The sequence below is a fragment of the Neoarius graeffei genome, chromosome 18, assembly GCF_027579695.1.
Source record: "Neoarius graeffei isolate fNeoGra1 chromosome 18, fNeoGra1.pri, whole genome shotgun sequence".
In the NCBI taxonomy this organism is placed as follows: Eukaryota; Metazoa; Chordata; class Actinopteri; order Siluriformes; family Ariidae; genus Neoarius; species Neoarius graeffei.
The window spans coordinates 47,625,073-47,644,083 of record NC_083586.1 but is presented as its reverse complement, the minus strand read 5'-3'; the positions used below and the strand labels follow the sequence as shown (position 1 = coordinate 47,644,083).

The 19,011-nt window shown below is 40.9% G+C and overlaps 1 protein-coding gene across 1 annotated transcript in view; it reads left to right on the top strand.

Moving 5' to 3' along the window:
* The window catches only part of vps8 (VPS8 subunit of CORVET complex), a 414,958-nt gene that overhangs the window by 84,583 nt on the left and 311,364 nt on the right, over positions 1-19,011 (top strand). The window contains exons 19-20 of the mRNA XM_060898945.1: positions 2,479-2,568; positions 10,448-10,494. Coding sequence (XP_060754928.1) covers positions 2,479-2,568; positions 10,448-10,494 — 137 coding nt within the window. The remainder of the gene's footprint in view (positions 1-2,478; positions 2,569-10,447; positions 10,495-19,011) is intronic.

The window sequence follows — 19,011 nt, the reverse complement described above, 5'->3', positions numbered from 1 at the left end:
TGTGATCCGTAAACAGTCCCAAATAAACTACAAGCTTCCGTTTGTTGAGTAGTACGCGTCACCGGCTTTCCACCCCTCCCCACTCTCTGATTGGCTCCCTAACTCAGGCGAGCCTTTAGACCTTAGTTTCCATGCTGTCTTTTCAGATCGGAACGATTGTGCAAAGCAGCATGGGATTTCCCAGGCTAGGTGCAGCTCGGTGTTTTATTTAAAACGATACAAGCAGAAATGGCTCTATTTTGTTTTCGAAATGTATTGCCATCATCAAATAGTACTATTAGAAAAGTGGACATTTCTGATCGTTTTCTTATTTTGTAATATTCATTTATTCCTTGATTGAATTTCATTTGACTGATCCTATATTTCACCCGGAAGTAAATTACACCGCCTGGCTCGCGCTCACTCATGTCTCACTTACAGCAGACGACGTCGATAGATCGACCGCCAATGTCTTTGAGGTGCTGTGAAATATCTGCATGCGTAGCATGCCTTCGCAACATTTCGCAAATTAAGTCGGAATATGCCTCCAAAGACGCCACGTCATGCGGATGAGAATAAACAAACTATAACGCTCCCAACCCGCCCACAAGCTTAGGCTTCCAGGTCACCCAAAACCTAAGATCTAAATAAACTAAAACGCAATTCAGAACGGCATTTTTCAAAATTGCTTTTTCGCTTTTTCTGCTGTTCAGTGACTTATTTTCAGTAACTAAAAATACCGTATTTTCCAGACTATACGTCGCTCCGGAGTTTAAGTCACATCAGCCAAAAAATGCATTATGAAGACGAAAAAAACATATATACGTCGCACCGGACTATAAGTCGCACTTTTCTGAAGGGTTATTCTATCCATAGAATCTGTGATTGTATCTGATAAGCGGCGCGTGGTTACTGCGCGACTGCATTGTTTATTTAATAAACGAACAGCTGAGCAGTGATAACGCGCCCTTTGCCCTGTAAGTAGCCTAGTCTGATTATTTTAAATATCTACTACTATCTTTAATACTATCACTATCGTTATTACTAATAGCCTATATTATTATTATAACTAATATTAGTAGCCTATTACTGATGCATTAATCAGTTTGCTTTTAGAATATTTTTACCGGTAGGGCTTATTATCGCCCCATGGCTCTTTCATCTGTGTTATTAAAGCTGTAGTCATCATCGAGGAGAGTCATTCTTCATTTTTGTCGAATTTTATTTCATTAAATCAGAGGTCAAGTAGGCTATAGGTATATCATCTCCAAAGACAACCGTCTAGTGAAAAAAAAACAACCGCTTTTAAATCCCCTACTTAAATCCTTACAAAGAGTAATTTAACTCATGTCTTGTGTGATCTGATCTCCAATGGTGAAATAAACCGGTTGTGATACGAGTAGTCTGTTATTTTAGATAAATTTAATATATAATTTAATATATAGCCTAATAAAAATAATATTTTATAACATATCACGACATATTACTGTCTGTAACTGTTCGTCACTAAAGCGTTTTCTAAGATCATAATGTCTGATATATTTTTTTTTTTTACACACACAATAAGCGCATGTGCGTAAAGTTATAGTAAACCACCCCCCACCTTTTTTTTTTTTTTTTGAGTCGCCGGACCCACCCACCTCCTGCGTTCCGGGACCTCCCACTTCACAAATTAAGCACTGCCTAAAATCATTACATAACTTATTTAAATAACTATAGGCCTATCATTAATAATAAAACACAGGTCAATCAAGTTTATCAAGCTGGCGATTTCACTCCAAATCAGCAAATCCATTGAATTCCTCATCCTCGGTGTCGCTTCTGAACAACTCGGCCAACTCCAGCGGCAGACGAAGCGCCGTTTCCTCCTCTTCTGCGTGGCTGTCGTCAGACTCAGCATCAGCTCCAGTTATTCCGCGGTGAAAAAAAAAAAACATATATACGTTGCACCGGAGTATAAGTTGCATAGCTAGCCGAACCATGAAAAAAAGTGCGACTTATAGTCCGAAAAATACGGTACATCAAAACATGGCTCTGGATTCCATTTCACAAGTCATACACAAGTGTAAAAATTCATAAACGAGTCCTTTTTCATTTCTCATGTGACTTCCAAAATAGAATAATGAATGAACGAAAAAGTACACGGACCGTTAGTCATGTTCGAGGCTTTTTTTTTTTTAAACACCAGAAGTGACGGTGCTTTTCAGTGGCCCAGATTCACTTCGGACAGAGTTTTAAGTGTGTCTTCGCTGCCAATCTGGTCTTATTGTACATGTGAATTGGCATTGAGAAGTCTTAAATGAAGGATTAGAGGTAATATATCAGCAGACACCAGGTTAAATATGCATTGTGAAATTTGACTTGAACCCCAGTCTGTGATAACACCGTTCAGAATATTGTCATCTACAATAATGAGCTTTTTGTGAGCTCAGGATTGCAAGCTTGTTGCATCGATGTGTGTGAGACAGAAGGAAACTTGTCCCTCTCATCTTGTTACAGATGGTGGAGATCTTGTTCCAGTATGTCGAGCGCTCGCTAAAGAAGTGTCCCGAGCAGGGAAAGATCCAGCTACTGGAGCAACACTTCCAGGTAGATGAGGCTATGGAAGCTCTAAGATCACCTTATTGTAGCTCATTATTTTTATATGTAATGCAGGGGGGATATAGCGAATGCTCTGTCTGTCCGTCCATCTATAAACATTTGAGTTTCCGGAGCATAACTCAAAAACTATTAGGATTTTTTTTTTTTTTTCATGAAACCTGACAGTTATGTTAAGCGACTGGAGGAGTCATGCCTTTTGGCATTTTGGGGTTTCTGTGATTTTTTTTTTTTCCCTTTTTTTCCATCTTTCCATGGCAACCAATTCAACTTGGGGGGAAAATTTGGAGTGGGGGCCGGGGGCATACGTCATCTCTTGACTCGTTATAGCTAACTAACTTGGGCTTATCAATTTCAGGGAAAGTTCTTGTTTTTGGGTCTCAAGGCGTACACCGTTTTCCCTTGACCATAAAAGTTAGTCAGCTAAAACATGTCTGCTTCTTTCGTCTTGCTTTATATCACCAAGGTTAATGTCTTTTTATTCTATCCACATTCACTGGATATGAGCAATCGCGTGCTCTGATTGGCTACTCTACTACTAGGATTGCTTCTCTTTTCATTTTTCAGCAGTCTGTAAAAAAACAAAACAAAAGAAGAGCTCTGATTTCTTGTTAAATATTTGTACAGTCAGTCACAGAACAACCATTTCCCATTTTACCTTTTTTTTTGGTGCCTTTTTGGAGCAATAGAGCTGTGTTACTTCTGCCGAGGGTGAAGCCATGTCACGTGCATTCTTGCTACGATATGTTATTGTGCCCTCTGCTGTCTGAACAATGCAATTACAGCTCGGAAAAACTAAGAAATTACGCAGCGTAGTGATGATCGTGATTTCGTTGTTTTTCATCACTTCGAATCATGAATTTGTATCACGATTCATCATCGCATGATATATCGTTTTATTCTATCCACATTCACTGGATATGAGCAATCGCGTGCTCTGATTGATTGGCTACTCTACAACTAGGATTGCTTCTCTTTTCTTCATTTTTCAGCAGTCTGTAAAAAAACAAAAACAAAAAAAAACACAAAAAAAGAGCTCCGATTTCTTGTTAAATATTTGTACAGTCAATCACAGAACAACTATTTCCTAGGGATGTCCCGATCCGATCACGTGATCGGAAATCGGGCCCGATCACATGGTTTCAGACTCGATCGGAATCGGGCATTGCCTCCCGATCAGGGATCGGATATATATCTATATAATATATTCTCATTTTTAACACATCAATAGCTATGCGTTGGCACAGAGTGAGACCAGACCTCTTGTCTCAACACAGCAACATCAACGCGTGCGGCATGACATCACTTTGTAGCGGAGATTACGCAGCGTAGTGATGAAAAACAGTGAAATCACCATCACTTCGAATCATCATGAATTTGTATCACGATTCATCATCACATGATATATCGTTTTATTCTATCCACATTCACTGGATATGAGCAATCGCACGCTCTGATTGGCTACTCTACTACTAGGATATCAGCTCATATACCGTGAGTAGAGAAAAACAAAATGGCGGAGTGTGTTGGTGAACCAACCGAGGGTGAAATAAAAACTCCACTCGAAAGCAAAACCCAAAAAAACAAAATAAAGCAACAAAATACGGAATAAAAGTATTTGATGGTAAGAACGCATCTTTTTTTTCCTTTTTTTTCAAGAATTATTATTTTATTATTATCGCATTTTTCACAAATCGCTACTTTCATTTCGCTGGTTTGTTTACATTCTAATCGGAAATGACTTTGTCGGCTGTTTTGTATCAAGTTTTTATTGTTTATCGAATTTGCAAAAAATGAAAACGCTCCGTTTCTCAAAATCCAGTGAATGTGGATAGAATAAAACAATTATTCCACTCAATCTCATCGTACATGGATTATCGCTGATCAGCTCATGTACGACTCGATTTCATGAAATAGCTGTTAATTGTAGCTCATCATTTTCATAGCTAGCTAGTTATGTTTACTTACTAACGACTTATTTATTTACTGCTGTGTACTTGAGCTTATCAATTTAAGGGAAAATTCTTGTTTTTTGGGTACCAAGATGAACACAGTTTTCCCTTGATCCTAAAAGCTAGTCAGCTAAAACACGTTTGCTTCTATAGTCTTGCTTTGTATCACCAAGATAAATGTTTTATAGCTACCAGTTTAATATCGTACAAATTCAGGATCACAAGCACATAATTTGAAATGTTTTCAGTCCACCAACTGGTTATGAATGTATGTGGTAATTTTTTTTTTTTTTAAATAGTTTTCTTTATGACTTGTGTGCATGCAATTTGTTCTCTGTTGCAGGTCAGAATTGGAGGTCAGGTGGAATTTTTATGCCTTTTCCACTGTAAGGTGCAGGAGGCATCATGTTTTCGGGTTGTCCGTGCGTGCATCCGTCCGTCCGTGCGTCCATCCGTCCGTCCCGAAACCTTGTGAACGCGATATCTCAAAGGCTAATGAAAGAAATTCCACCAAACTTTCACCGTTTGTGCGCTTTGGGACAAACATGAACTGATTAGATTTTGAGATCAAAAGGTCTAAGGTCAAGGTCACTGTGAGGTCAAATGTCTGTCCGAAAGCCTTGTGAACACAATATCTCCAAGGCTGATGCAAGGAATTTCACCAGGTCACGATTACTGTGAGGTCAAATGTCCATCCCCAAATCACAACTTAATAAGGCGTGTAGTCTACCGGGCGGAAGCATCCCCATCGACACTGTTGGCATCGAGTTCTATCTAGTTCAACCTGGGTTAGAATTTTTAACCCAGTTCATAATTTGCTACTTGTATTAGGGAGACTTGATACTGTATATCTCGGGTTCAGTTTAGGGTTAGGATTTGGGAAGAGTTTGTATTTTAAACTACTTGATGACATAATCAGACTGGATTCATTAATGAATTCAAAATATATATCGCTGGTTCGATCGCACCTGTCGCTGGTCTTGTGATTTAAGGTGTTGGGTTAAGAATCAGAAGGTTCTGAGTTTGAATCCAGGTTAAATATGAAAAAATATTTTTAAAAAAATGCTAATTCGATAGATAAGAATAGGTAGACAAGAAAGACAGACGAGGAGCTACTCAGTAGGTGTAGACAGAAAGGAAGTGGATGGAAGGAAGAGAGACAAAAGAAGCGATGGAAAATCCCTTTTAAGAATCTTAGATAATCCGAAATTTTACCTCGGTCAGAAATTATGAACCAAGTTAAAAAACAAAAAAACTTTAACCCAGGTCAAAAAACAAACAAAAAAACAACCTAGGTTGAAATTTTTTGACCTGTAACGTATACATATCATTCCTCATCAACTTGAATAGCTATAGTTAGCTAACAAAACGTTAGCAAATGCTTAAAACAGTGCCATCCTTGTGTCCGAAATCATTCACTACTCACTATATAGTGGACTATATAGTGAATTCGCCATTTTGTAGTGCTGTCCGAATGTATAGTGAGAATTATTTACACCAGGGGTTTTCAAAGTGTGGGAGAGTCAGCCCCCCCTCAGAGAGCAAATAAACAACAGCGCCCCCCTTACAATTTTTGTTGTTGCTATACTTAATGTTCCATTCGTATTTAAAAAAAATGGTTGTTGTACACATTATTTTTTTCTTTTACACATTTTAAACATCTGTGCTTTTTGAAAACATTTTTTTTTACACATTTTAAACATCTGTGCTTTTTTTTTTAAAACATCTTGTTTTACACATTTTAAACATCTCATAGCATCGTTAGCTAGCACCTCTTGGCAGACAACACACTGTGGCAGTGGAGCATCTTCACATCCAGTCCATGAAAATCCAAACTTTAAGGGTGTTTTCACACTTGGTCCCTTTCAGCCATCTAACCGAACTCAGATCGATGGCTCAGCATTTTTTGCGCATATGTGAACACTCCAACAGTACCCAGACCCCTTTAAAGCGAACCGAACTGAGACCATCTCAGGAGGTGGTCTCAGTACGGTTCGCTAAAAATCAACGGTACGGTTCGCCTAATCTGCGCATTGTGAACAAAAAGCGCACCGGGTTCACTTCGCCTTTTTCACTGTAGTTTAACCTTCTTCGTTTGCCGTAGTTGGTCACGTGACTGTAGCAGGGAAACTCAACTTCCTTTTGCAACTTACCACAGCCGCTTTACAGTTCTCTGAACTTACTGACTGATGAGTCGGCCACAATAATATAACTATATATATATATATATATATATATATATATATATATATATATATATAAATTTATTTTCCTTAATCCGCACTATTTTGATCAAAGAATACAGCAGGGCAAGCATGGCAGCAGACATTTTGATTCAAGAGAAAATTACCCAGAATTCCGTGCACTGGGGGTCTGAGGGCTCTAGAGGACCTGGTGTGAACAGAAAGAGGACTGAGGCCCCATCAAAGCTTAACTGGACCAGAAAGAGAACCCAGTCCTCTTTGTAATAAATTCACAGTGTGAACACAAAAAGAACTGAGTTCTTTTTCTGTTGGTGCACTTTTTGGTCCACTTAAAGAGGACTGAGTCTGGTTCCTTTAAAGGGGACCAGGTGTGAATACACCCTAAATAATCGTGGTCATACTTCCTTCTTTTTTTGCTTGGCCCAGGCTGTCTCCTCACTCACTGTAGCTTTAGGTACTAAAAATCGATCCATTTTGTCTCTGGCAAAGGCTAGCCGAAGTTCACTAAATGTCCGCAATAGTAACTTATTCTGGTTTAAACCCCCCCCCCCCCCGGAAGAACTCTGGCGCCCCACACTTTGAAAAGCCCTGATTTACACTTATACTTTGAGTGCACTCAAAGTATCCCATAATGCATTATGACAAGCAGTGTACAACCGATGGTCACTAACCAAGCAATATATCCCATCATGCATTGCGGTCGTGCTGAAAGAAATCAAATCAAAAGCTTCCAATTTGATTTAATAAAAGGCAGCGGCGAAGAAGAAAGAAAGGATTCAGCCTTGATTTAAAAGAACTGAAAGATGCAGCAGACACAAAGTACTTTCTGTTTATTGATGTGGGAAATTATAAGCTAAGTATAATATGGATTTATCACAAAAATACAGTACATGCATGTATTTATTATTTTGAAAACCCACCAGCCGACTGATCCGGCACGTTTTAATTGTGCAACAGTAATGACGTAAATACCGGCGCGGTGGAGTAGTGTCCGAAAGTGTTTTTCCATTTTACCAATGAGCTCACTATATAGTCCTCTATATAGTAATTCCCTATTGTAGGGAGTAGTGAATGTATTTTTTTTTTTTACTGTATTTTTTTTTATGATTTAGTAATCACATTGGCTTATTCAGTGTTTCAACATCGTTGTTATTTTTCATCTTCAGTATTGGTGTAATTAATGTTATTTTTCTTTGAAAGAGTAATATAACCGCAGCACGGGGGAAAAAGTTGGGCTGGTATGTTGAAATTGAAATTAAAACCGAAAACAACGATTTATAAAGAATCTTTGACCTGTATTTGTACTCAAAACAGTACAACAGCACATTATTTGAAGTTTTAAATCATGATTTGTATTGTTTGTTTATTTTGAAAAAATTAATAAATAAAATGGGCGGCACGGTGGTGTAGGGGTTAGCACTGTCACCTCACTGCAAGAAAGTTCTGGGTTCAAGCCTAGCGGTCAACAGGGGCCTTTCTGTGTGGAGTTTGCATGTTCTCCCCGTGTCTGCGTGGGTTTCGTCTGGGTGCTCCGGTTTCCCCCACAGTCCAAAGACATGCAGGTTAGGCTAACATGGGGCGGCCTTGGGCTGAGGTTGGGCTGAAGTGCCCTTGAGCAAGGCACCTAACCCCCAACTGCTCACTGGGTGCTGGAGTATAGCTGCTCATTGCTCACTTGTGTGTGTGCACTGCTTCAGATGGGTTAAATGCGGAGGATGAATTTCACTGTGCTTGAGTGTGCATGTGACACATAAAGGCTTCTTCTTCTTCTAAATGGAAGGGATAAAGAAACCCCATAACAGATAACAGCTAAACATCTCTCTTCTCATCTCATTATCTCTAGCCGCTTCATCCTGTTCTACAGGGTCGCAGGCAAGCTGGAGCCTATCCCAGCTGACTACGGGCGAAAGGCGGGGTACACCCTGGACAAGTCGCCAGGTCATCACAGGGCTGACACATAGACACAGACAACCATTCACACTCACATTCACACCTACGGTCAATTTAGAGTCACCAGTTAACCTAACCTGCATGTCTTTGGACTGTGGGGGAAACCGGAGCACCCGGAGGAAACCCACGCGGACACGGGGAGAACATGCAAACTCCACACAGAAAGGCCCTCGCCGACCACGGGGCTCGAACCCGGACCTTCTTGCTGTGAGGCGACAGCGCTAACCACTACACCACCGTGCCGCTCAATTTTGATTCTTGCAACACGTTTTAAAAAAGTTGGGACGGTAAAGCATTTATTACTTTATCATGTTGCCATTCCTACTTACAACACTTAAAAGATGCTTCGGGACTGAAGACACCCAACGATGAAGTGTTTCAGGTGTTATTTTGTTCCATTCTTCCTGAAAACAGGTCTTAAAGGGATAGTTCGGGATTTTTGACATTAATCTGTATGGCATCCCCATCGATAGTGTTGTGCAAACACACTGACTTACCCCTGACAGCATCCTGTGAGTCCAGTTCTTGTCCAGTTTTGGTCCAGACGAAAGTAGTCCGGCAAGTTTGTTGGGGTCACGAAAGTAAAACGTTTTTCGTCTCAAAACAGTATGTGTTCAAAAGAGTGATATATTTGCATCACAAAACTGTTGCCAAATAAAAAGTCAGACCTCGAAATCGCTTGGCGCTATTTTCTCTCCCTTCTTATCACTGCGCGCTGCCGGCTTCATCCAGCTGCGGCTCCAAATGACTCCTATTTGTATAAATAGGGCACTACATAGGCAGCAGTGGTAGTATCTTTTTCCCTGACATGGAAGCGCACTTGTATACTGAGGAGGAAAGCAATTTGCATTACAGCTGTGAGGCGGCTCGGCTCAGCTTTCCCTTTCGGGCGCTCTCGTTTTCTGTTAGAATTTGGTAAAGAAAAAAAATAATAATAAATATTATTTACCAGCTTACCGGGTCCATGAACATAAATCTGACAGCTGACAAGGTCGGGATATAAACGAATCGAATACAAACCACCCGCCGGGACTCCTACTTATGCGGCTCCAGCTTATCCTTGAAGCTGGAGCCGCAGCTGGATGAAGCCGGCAGCGCGCAGTGATAAGAAGGGAGAGAAAATAGTGCCAAGCGATTTCGAGGTCTGACTTTTTATTTGACAACGGTTTTGTGATGCAAATATATCACTCTTTTGAACACATACTGTTTTGAGACGAAAAACGTTTTACTTTCGTGACCCCAACAAACTTGCCGGACTACTTTCGTCTGGACCAAAACTGGACAAGAACTGGACTCACAGGATGCTGTCAGGGGTAAGTCAGTGTGTTTGCACGACACTATTGATGGGGATGCCATACAGATTCATGTCAAAAATCCCGAACTATCCCTTTAAGGTGTGGAACAGTACAGGGTCGTCATTTTTCATTTCAAAATTCGCCACGCATTCTCTATTAGGGACAGAGTGGACAGGCGCCCTCTTCTTCCACAGCCATGCCTTTGTAATGTTGCAGAATGTGGTTTTGCATCGTCTTATTGAAATATCCCTCGAAAAGATGTCGCTTTGTCATCTTGTCGTAACTGTCCAATCATGTTTTATGTGTTTAAACATTGTATGGCTGTATGTATGTATGTATTTTTATATTTGGGGAAATTAAAGCTGAAGCTTTACTGAGCGTCAGTCATGAACCAGAACCAGAAACAGCAGTGACCCAGTAATGTCAGCTCTTCCCTCACCCTATGCACTCTTTCTCTCTGTCTCTTTAGGACATGATTCCTGTCGTGGTAGATTACTGTCTTCTTCTGCAGAGGACGTAAGTCATGTGTCCAGCACTGAAAACACCCTACAGCTCTCTCTCTCTCTCTCTCTCTCTCTCTCTCTCACTCTCACTCTCACCCACCCACCTATAACACTGTGTGCGCAAGTCATAACATTTATATAACAGCTTTACCTTCAACTCCAATTTGAAGTCATTACAAATCAGAATAATGCGTCGTTTAATGCCTTTATCTGGGCAAGAAACGACTCAAAATACCCAAAGAACATCACTATACGTTTATCCTCATTTAAAAATAGCAGGACCTATGAATATGAATGAATATGTAAATCAGACACGCACTGTTTTCCCATATCTGAGTTGTAGTTTGCATCACCAACAGAGACTCAAATTGTTTTGCAGGTCAAGGGGCCCACAGGGCCCATCCTGGGGAAAAACAGGGGCCCATTTCTACAATGGGGGGCCCAGTGATTTATCCTTCATTTGAAGCGAACCTAGTGAGCGAAGCGAGCCCAATGAACAGCTGGGGCAGCCCAGGGGCTGTTTTTTTCTTCTCAGTTCTGTTTTTTTTTGGTATTAGAAGCCATATGAAGCAATGTAGATGACAAAAATCAATGCTTCAACCAAATATATTGAGATATCGTTTAATCAGTGGCAATATTTTGGAATTCAACCACAGGCCACTATATATCACATCTATATTATCTCCTCCTTGTAAATTATAGCACAAGAATGGGTTTGTTTTTTGCATGCTGTGACGGTCTAATTCTGCTTGTCTCTAATCATCTCTACTTCTAATTTCATTAATTTATTTTATTAACTTGTTTTCAGTTTGGTGTAGGTCTATAGTAGTAGTAGTGGTGGTAGCAGTAGTGGTTGCTGCTGTAGTAGTTGATGTTGCAGTAGTAGTTGTTGTAAATCTAGCATGACTAATTACCTTGGGTATCAGTTTTTTCAGGTGAATGTACTCTCTTTCTGCCGAAGAATGACAAAATAGATGTATTTTTTCTTTTTTTTTCTTATCCATGTTTTCTTGTCTCTTTCGAATATTCGTACATAGACCGTAAGACGCCACCTAGCGAAAGACTTGGATCAGGTTTTACTCGCTTGGGACGCTACAAACGGGGCGGCGTAAATACACGAACGGGTCCGACGTATATTCAATATGGCGGCGGTCAAAACAAATTCATCCGATGCTGAAATCTGTTGAATATCCAGATAATTATGTTGGAAGTTGCATATTTGTGCAAGATTTTCGATATTGAGACCATGAAGTCAAGTAATACGCCATGAAACGTTCCAAATAGGGTATAAAATGCTCGCGTCCATATTGGCCCCTAGCCTGGGCCCGCCCATCCTAAGCGTGATGCAACACGAGGGCCTGTTGCGAGCTTAGTCTGGCAAGGCAAGCTATCTACAGCTCTTCCAAGCTCCCGAAAAATCGGGAGCCAATCAACTTTGAGCATCTCCAACGGCCCTGGGTAGAGGCGTGTTCAAGGCAGTGACGTAGTAGAACTGCGACCAGAAGCCATAGATCGTTTACAGAATCTATGCCGGAAGCGCTTCATTCACTAGAAACATTACGAACATGGAGCAAGTTCTCATTGAAAACGGAGCAAAGAGCAGCCCTGGAGGGATTTATTGAAAGGAAGGCCGTTTTCGCCTTGCTCCCGACCGGCTTCGGTAAGAGTTTAATCTACCAGTTAGCCCCGTCGCGTCACATACGTCAGAGGAAAGAGTGATGGATTGGTTTAAGCTTCGTCACAGCCTTTTCTGGCTTTGACCAGTAGCAAACGGAGGCATTTCAGGGAGGCGGGTCAACCACGAGCTCTGGGAAACGGTTGGGCTTAATATCTTTGCCAGACCAAATGCTCGCAGAGCTTTGAAGTCGCGTTAGCCAGACTAATTGGCCCCTGCCCCTCTCGACAATGCGTTCATTATTCGAAATAGTGCGTCTTAGACGCGGGCGCGCCAACAATCTGAGTCTCTGCACCAAGCTCTGCTGTTTTATTTCATGTCAGCCAAAACTGTCATCATGTAACATTTTAATATACCAACCGTGATTTTGTTCATCGATCGGATCTAGCTCACTCGCTAACCGATCAGCTCGATGCTGTGCATAAAATCTTCACTGCCATGCAATAATTTTCATATCGACCATAACAGGTCTAAGCTTAAAGCTAGACTGCCTTTCAGACCTTTCAGATTTAGGTCATAAATAGAATTTTCCCGACACCCAATTATTTTTGTTTAGTGGACCGAAAGCTACTGAATTCAAATCACGGACTTCCAATTTTATTAGTTTTCGTTTAAATAGAACAATTAATGAATTTAGGGCCATGTGGCCCTAAATTCGCCGCTATTTTTTCCTGCTTCACCATGACCCAATTCAAGATACTATGTCATGCATCACGTGGTGGGCTTTCCCCGTTCACGCAAGGCATTGTGGGATACAAATTTGAAACAGGAGAGAAAAATTTAAGATGTGAAAGACCGACTACAGTAACGGAAAATGAGAAGAAAAGACGTTAAGTTATAACGAAGGAAAGGAAACGCAGGACCAAACTAATAAATATCGGCGCTCAGCGAGCACCTCGGTGTGATCAGCTGTTCGTTTAGCGACAGAATGATGGAACTGTCAGTGCACGCTCAAAGGTAAACCTGTAGATGGCAGTAATGCGACACTGTGGATGCCAGCTGCCGTAAAACCCAAAAGGTGGTGGTAAACCTGCGCATGCGCACACGGACTTCCTCTGTCTGCTTGACTGCGTGAAGAAGCGAGCGATTTTCATGCACATTATTTGCTCGGGAATCCCCTCAAATTAAATAACTTCCCAGCCACAGAATGGCCTGGTTTTTTTAGATATTACAGATATAAACATATATCACAATGACCAAATTTCAGAAGGAACCAAATTTCACAGATTTTATGAAATCGAAAGGCCGTCTACTTTTAATTTGTGACATCACAGCGTGAGCTGAGCTTATACATGATCCCTCCTGAATCTTTTTTTTTTTAAACCAAAATAGCTGCTGTTTTAAATTGAAAACTGTTCATTAAGAATTGTGTTAACAAATTTGAACACCAGGCTGTATTCCAAGAGGGGTTCAAAAAAACATTTAAAAATGTTTTTGAGTTCAGGATTACTTTGAGCAGCTCTTTCCTCCTGTCAAGTGCATTTCATCTGTCTGTTCTCCATCTGTGTGTGTGTCGTAATAACTGTCATTAGCTAAAATTAGACAGTGAGCAGAAGGTTATAAGAAGGCTGTGCAAGTAAGTGTTTTTTTTTTAAAGCAGATGTGGTGCAGTTCTGAGTCTTAATAAGCAGCAGATATTGTTAGTACTTGTCAATTAGTTGTGTGTGAAATGATGGCTTACATACGCGCGCACAGTCACGTCTGTAACTCAGCACCTCATGGGGTCTGTTCAAGTAAAGAATAAGAATAAGGAAGAACCGGTTTCCTTTAACTACCTCATGCCCCCAGTGAGTCCTTGGTGCACTTTCTGACATCTCCTTACTTTAATTGCTCCTCTTGAACTTGAGCTCTGAGAGCACTGGGACATTCAGTTCTTGACACACTGCTTCTGCTAACCTCCTGTTTCCAGCTGCTCTCAGATCAGCCTTTTTCTTTTAATTTGGCCCGTGAGGATATTTAAAGAGCTCTCCAAAAGCAAGGGTGCATCAGTCTGTAGGTCCTCAGCGTGGTTTGAGGGTCAAGACAGTCGTCCTTTTTTTTTTACCTCTGCCAAGAGGTTATTTTTTTGTCTCGTTTGTTTGTTTGTTTGTACGTCATGCATCACGTGGTGGGCTTTCCCCGTTCACGCAAGGCATTGCGGGATACAAATTTGAAACAGGAGAGAAAAATGGAGGACGCGAGCGTGCGAATGAAACGTGGAAGACCGACTACAGTAACGGAAAGAAAACGAGAAGAAAAGGAAACGCAGGACCAAACTAATAAATATCGGCGCTCGGCAAGCACCTCGGTGTGATCAGCTGTTTGTTTCGCGACGGAATGATGGAACTGTCAGTGTACGGTCAAAGGTAAACCTGTAGATGGCAGTAATGCAACACTGTGGATGCCAGCTGCCGTAAAACCCAAAAGAAGAAGAAGGAGGAGGTGGTAAACCTGCGCATGCGCACAAGGACTTCCTCTGTCTGCTTGACTGCGTGAAGAAGCGAGTGATTTCATGCACATTATTTTCTCGGGAATCCCCTCAAATTAAATAACTTCCCAGCCACAGAATGGTCTGGTTTTTTTAGATATTACAGAAATGAACATACATCACAATGACCAAATTTCAGAAGGAACTAAATTTCACCGATTTTATGAAATCGAAAGGCCGTCTACTTTTAATTTGTGACATCACAGCGTGAGCCCTTTAATTTGGCCCGTGAGGATATTTAAAGAGCTCTCCAAAAGCAAGGGTGCATCAGTCTGTAGGTCCTCAGTGTGGTTTGAGGGTCAAGACAGTCGTCCTTTTTTTTTTTTTTTTTTTTACCTCTGCCAAGAGGTTATTTTTTCGTCTCGTTTGTTTGTTTCGAATGTAACTCAAAAAATAGTGAATGGATTTTGATGAAATTTTGAGGAAACGTGGGCCATGGGTCAAGGAACAATTGATTAGATTTTGATGCAAATCCGGATGTGTGTGTGGAGCCATGATTTATTTATCTCATCTCATCTCATTATCTCTAGCCGCTTTATCCTTCTACAGGGTCGCAGGCAAGCTGGAGCCTATCCCAGCTGACTATGGGCGGAAGGCGGGGTACACCCTGGACAAGTCGCCAGGTCATCACAGGGCTGACACATAGACACAGACAACCATTCACACTCACATTCACACCTACGGTCAATTTAGAGTCACCAGTTAACCTAACCTGCATGTCTTTGGACTGTGGGGGAAACCGGAGCACCCGGAGGAAACCCACGCAGACACGGGGAGAACATGCAAACTCCACACAGAAAGGCCCTCGCCGGCCCCAGGGCTCGAACCCAGGACCTTCTTGCTGTGAGGCGACAGCGCTAACCACTACACCACCGTGCCGCCTGATTTATTTATATATGTATAATATATTTTTTTTTTGGTCTGTTCCCAACATAACTCAAAAAGTAGTGAACATATTTGGATGAGATTTGGTGGACAGCTTTAGTATTATCCTAGGTTCAAGTGATTTAATTTTCATGTTGATAATATGTACCTTGGTGGAGGTATACAGTGTACCGGGTGCACTTCTATTTTTCATTTTATTTTTTTTAAAAGGTTTTATAAGTCCATTGAAAGCCACTACTTATTAACAATAAATATGATTTTTTTTTTGGACACATTTTAGCAAATAAAAGTAACTCATAGTTGTCACATACGGAAGCCGCGAGAGGCCCTTCATATCTTTTTTTTTATTTTATTTTATTTTATTTTTTTTATTCACCTTGTTATCCTGAGATAACGACATAATTAATTCAGGATCTCGAGAAAACAACACAGCTAATTCGAGATCTCGAGAAAACAAAACCGTTATTCCGAGATAACGACATAATTAATTCAGGATGTCGAGAAAACAAAACAACTAATTCGAGATCTTGAGAAAACAAAACAATTATTCCATGATCTCGAGAAAACAAGACAATTATTTCATGATCTCGAGAAAACAGCTGAGATTTCTAGCAGAGCTGCGCCCCCTGTGGGTCAGACAACGAAGACTTAGAAATTGGCGAACATGTAACAGAGCAGAAATGGCTTTTTACGATGCCTTGAGAGAGAGGGGGGCCAGTCTTCTGCGGAGGTGCCGCGGACTAATTTTGAAATTATCCCTTATTAAAAGGCTTAATGCAATCTCTCCCTGTGTCAACCCCTGATCAAAATATTGCCTTATTAGGTGATCGATTATTCCAGACATTCTAATGACCAAAGTTGCGTCTGTACAGAATGAGAAATAGCCCCAAAGTCAGCATATCACAAGTCTCTTGGCGCACCTGAATGAACCATTTCTCAGCTGTTTACTCGAGATCTCGAAATAATTTTGTTTTCTCGAGATCTCGAAATAACGGTTTTGTTTTCTTGAGATCTCGAAATAATGGCTTTGTTTTCTCGAGATCTCGAATTAGTTGTGGTGTTTTCTCGAGATCCTGAGTTAATTATGTCGTTATCTTGGGATAACAAGGTGAATAAAAAAAAAAAAAGGATTATATGAAGGGCCTCTCTCGGCTTCCGTAGTCATATCATTTTGCTTCTAATTTTGTTAATTAGACTTTAGTTACTTAGACAGGTGTTTGTTTTTTTTCTTTTTTTTAAATTAGTTGAACTGCTTAACTTTTTTTTGCTTTGTTGTCCCGCCTACACTGTCAGAAGTAGGGCTACAGTAGGAGTCCATTTCTGTCCCTCAAGGTACACTCTACACCAGGGGTCTTCAATCCTATCCACAAAGAGCCAGTGTGGCTGCAGGCTTTCATTCCAACCAAGCAGGAGCTACACCTGATTTCACTTGTTTAATCATTTCACCCTCGTCTCCAGTCAACAATCAAGTGAGCCTCCAATTTGGCTGTAATGAAAGCCTGCAGCTACACCGGCCCTTTGCGGATAGGATTGAAGACCCCTGCTCTACACTAATGTACCCCCTAGGGTTCGTTGTTGGACCCTAAGGTAACTATGTGTACCTTTTTAGGGCTGAAAAGGTCCACATATGTTCCCAAGCGGTATATAAAGGGTACAGATAAATACTTTAGAGGGTCCTGCCCCAGTGAGAAGCTGCTTTCGCCCTAAAAGTACAATGCAACTTTATTATCTGAGAGTGTGCTTCATTAACAGACTCTCCGAATCCTGTAGTTTTAGCCAGCTGACATCCAAAATGAATGAAGAATGATTTCTAGCTGGTTGGAGCATCACCACTTGTGTGAATAGAATGTTAGAGTTTGCTGTTTCTAAAAAGATGTTAAACAAATCCGTTTACTTGCCAGGACAATTGATCCTATGTGTCTCCTCCAGCTTTAAAGGAACAGTCCACCGTATTTCCATAATGAAATATGCTCTTATCTGAATTGAGACGAGCTGCTCCGTACCTCTCCGAGCTTTGCGCAACCTCCCAGTCAGTCAGACGCGCTGTCACTCCTGTTAGCAATGTAGCTAGGCTCAGCATGGCCAATGGTATTTTTTGGGGCTGTAGTTAGATGCGACCAAACTCTTCCGCGTTTTTCCTGTTTACATAGGTTTATATGACCAGTGACATGAAACAAGTTCAGTTACACAAATTGAAACGTAGCGATTTTCTATGCTATGGAAAGTCCGCACTATAATGACAGGCGTACTAACACCTTCTGCGCGCTTCGGCAGCGCATTGATATCTGAGCTCCGTATCAATGCGCTGCCGAAGCGCGCAGAAGGTGTTAGTACGCCTGTCATTATAGTGCGGACTTTCCATAGCATAGAAAATCGCTACGTTTCAATTTGTGTAACTGAACTTGTTTCATATCACTGGTCATATAAACCTATGTAAAAAGGAAAAACGCGGAAGAGTTTGGTCGCATCTAACTACAGCCCCAAAAAATACCATTGGCCATGCTGAGCCTAGCTACATTGCTAACAGGAGTGACAGCGCGTCTGACTGCGTCTGACTGACTGGGAGGTCGCGCAAAGCTCGGAGAGGTACGGAGCAGCTCGTCTCAATTCAGATAAGAGCATATTTCATTATGTAAGTACGGTGGACTGTTCCTTTAAGACAAGTAAACATACAGAAACGTACAGCTACACAAACCATGGACAAACTGGATATGTCTCAGGAGTTATATCAGAACTGTCATGTATAATTTAAATTTATTTTTATTTCATTAAGGTCAGTTCTCTCTGCTATTTGTGAAGTGTTTTCCTGTTTATCTGATTGAATATTGAATCTTCACATCACAGAGACTGCCCAGTGGTTTACAGGATTATACAAAAGCTTTATTTCTCAGTTGGAGCGTCAGGTCTGTGTGCCATGTTTTTCAAAGGGGGGAAAAACACTCTGCTTTTCTTCTGCTTCTCAGACTGTTCCAAACACAGGAATATTTGATATTTTGAAGATAACAAAATTGTGCCCTGCATAATAGATTACATAAAAACACATACACATGTATAAATATACAGTACCGTGCAAAAGTATTCAGCACCCTGTTTTTTCCCTAGATTTCTATTTTATGACTTCTACATTATCGAGTCGGTACAAAAACATTTTAGAGTCTCAACGTTCGTTTTCCAGCACAAAATTAAATGTCACAGAAAAAAAATTTTGTATCTGAGCAGCATATTACATAAGAGAGCACTTTTCAGATGAAAAAAGAAAACATAATGAAGGCTGCTGGGTTTTGGTGCAAAATGAAGAAGCGAGCGTGACAGTCAAAGTGTCCAGAAGAACTGGGGCTGGTTCTGTAAGACGCTCAGTAAAACCTACAGCTCATTTCCTTATCAAACTGCACTCACTGTACCGGAGACTACTATTTGTTTAAAGCAAAGGGTCGTCTCACACCAGATATTGACTGTTTCATTTCTTATGGTTCTTTGCTGTTTATAGTAATTTTTTTTATGTT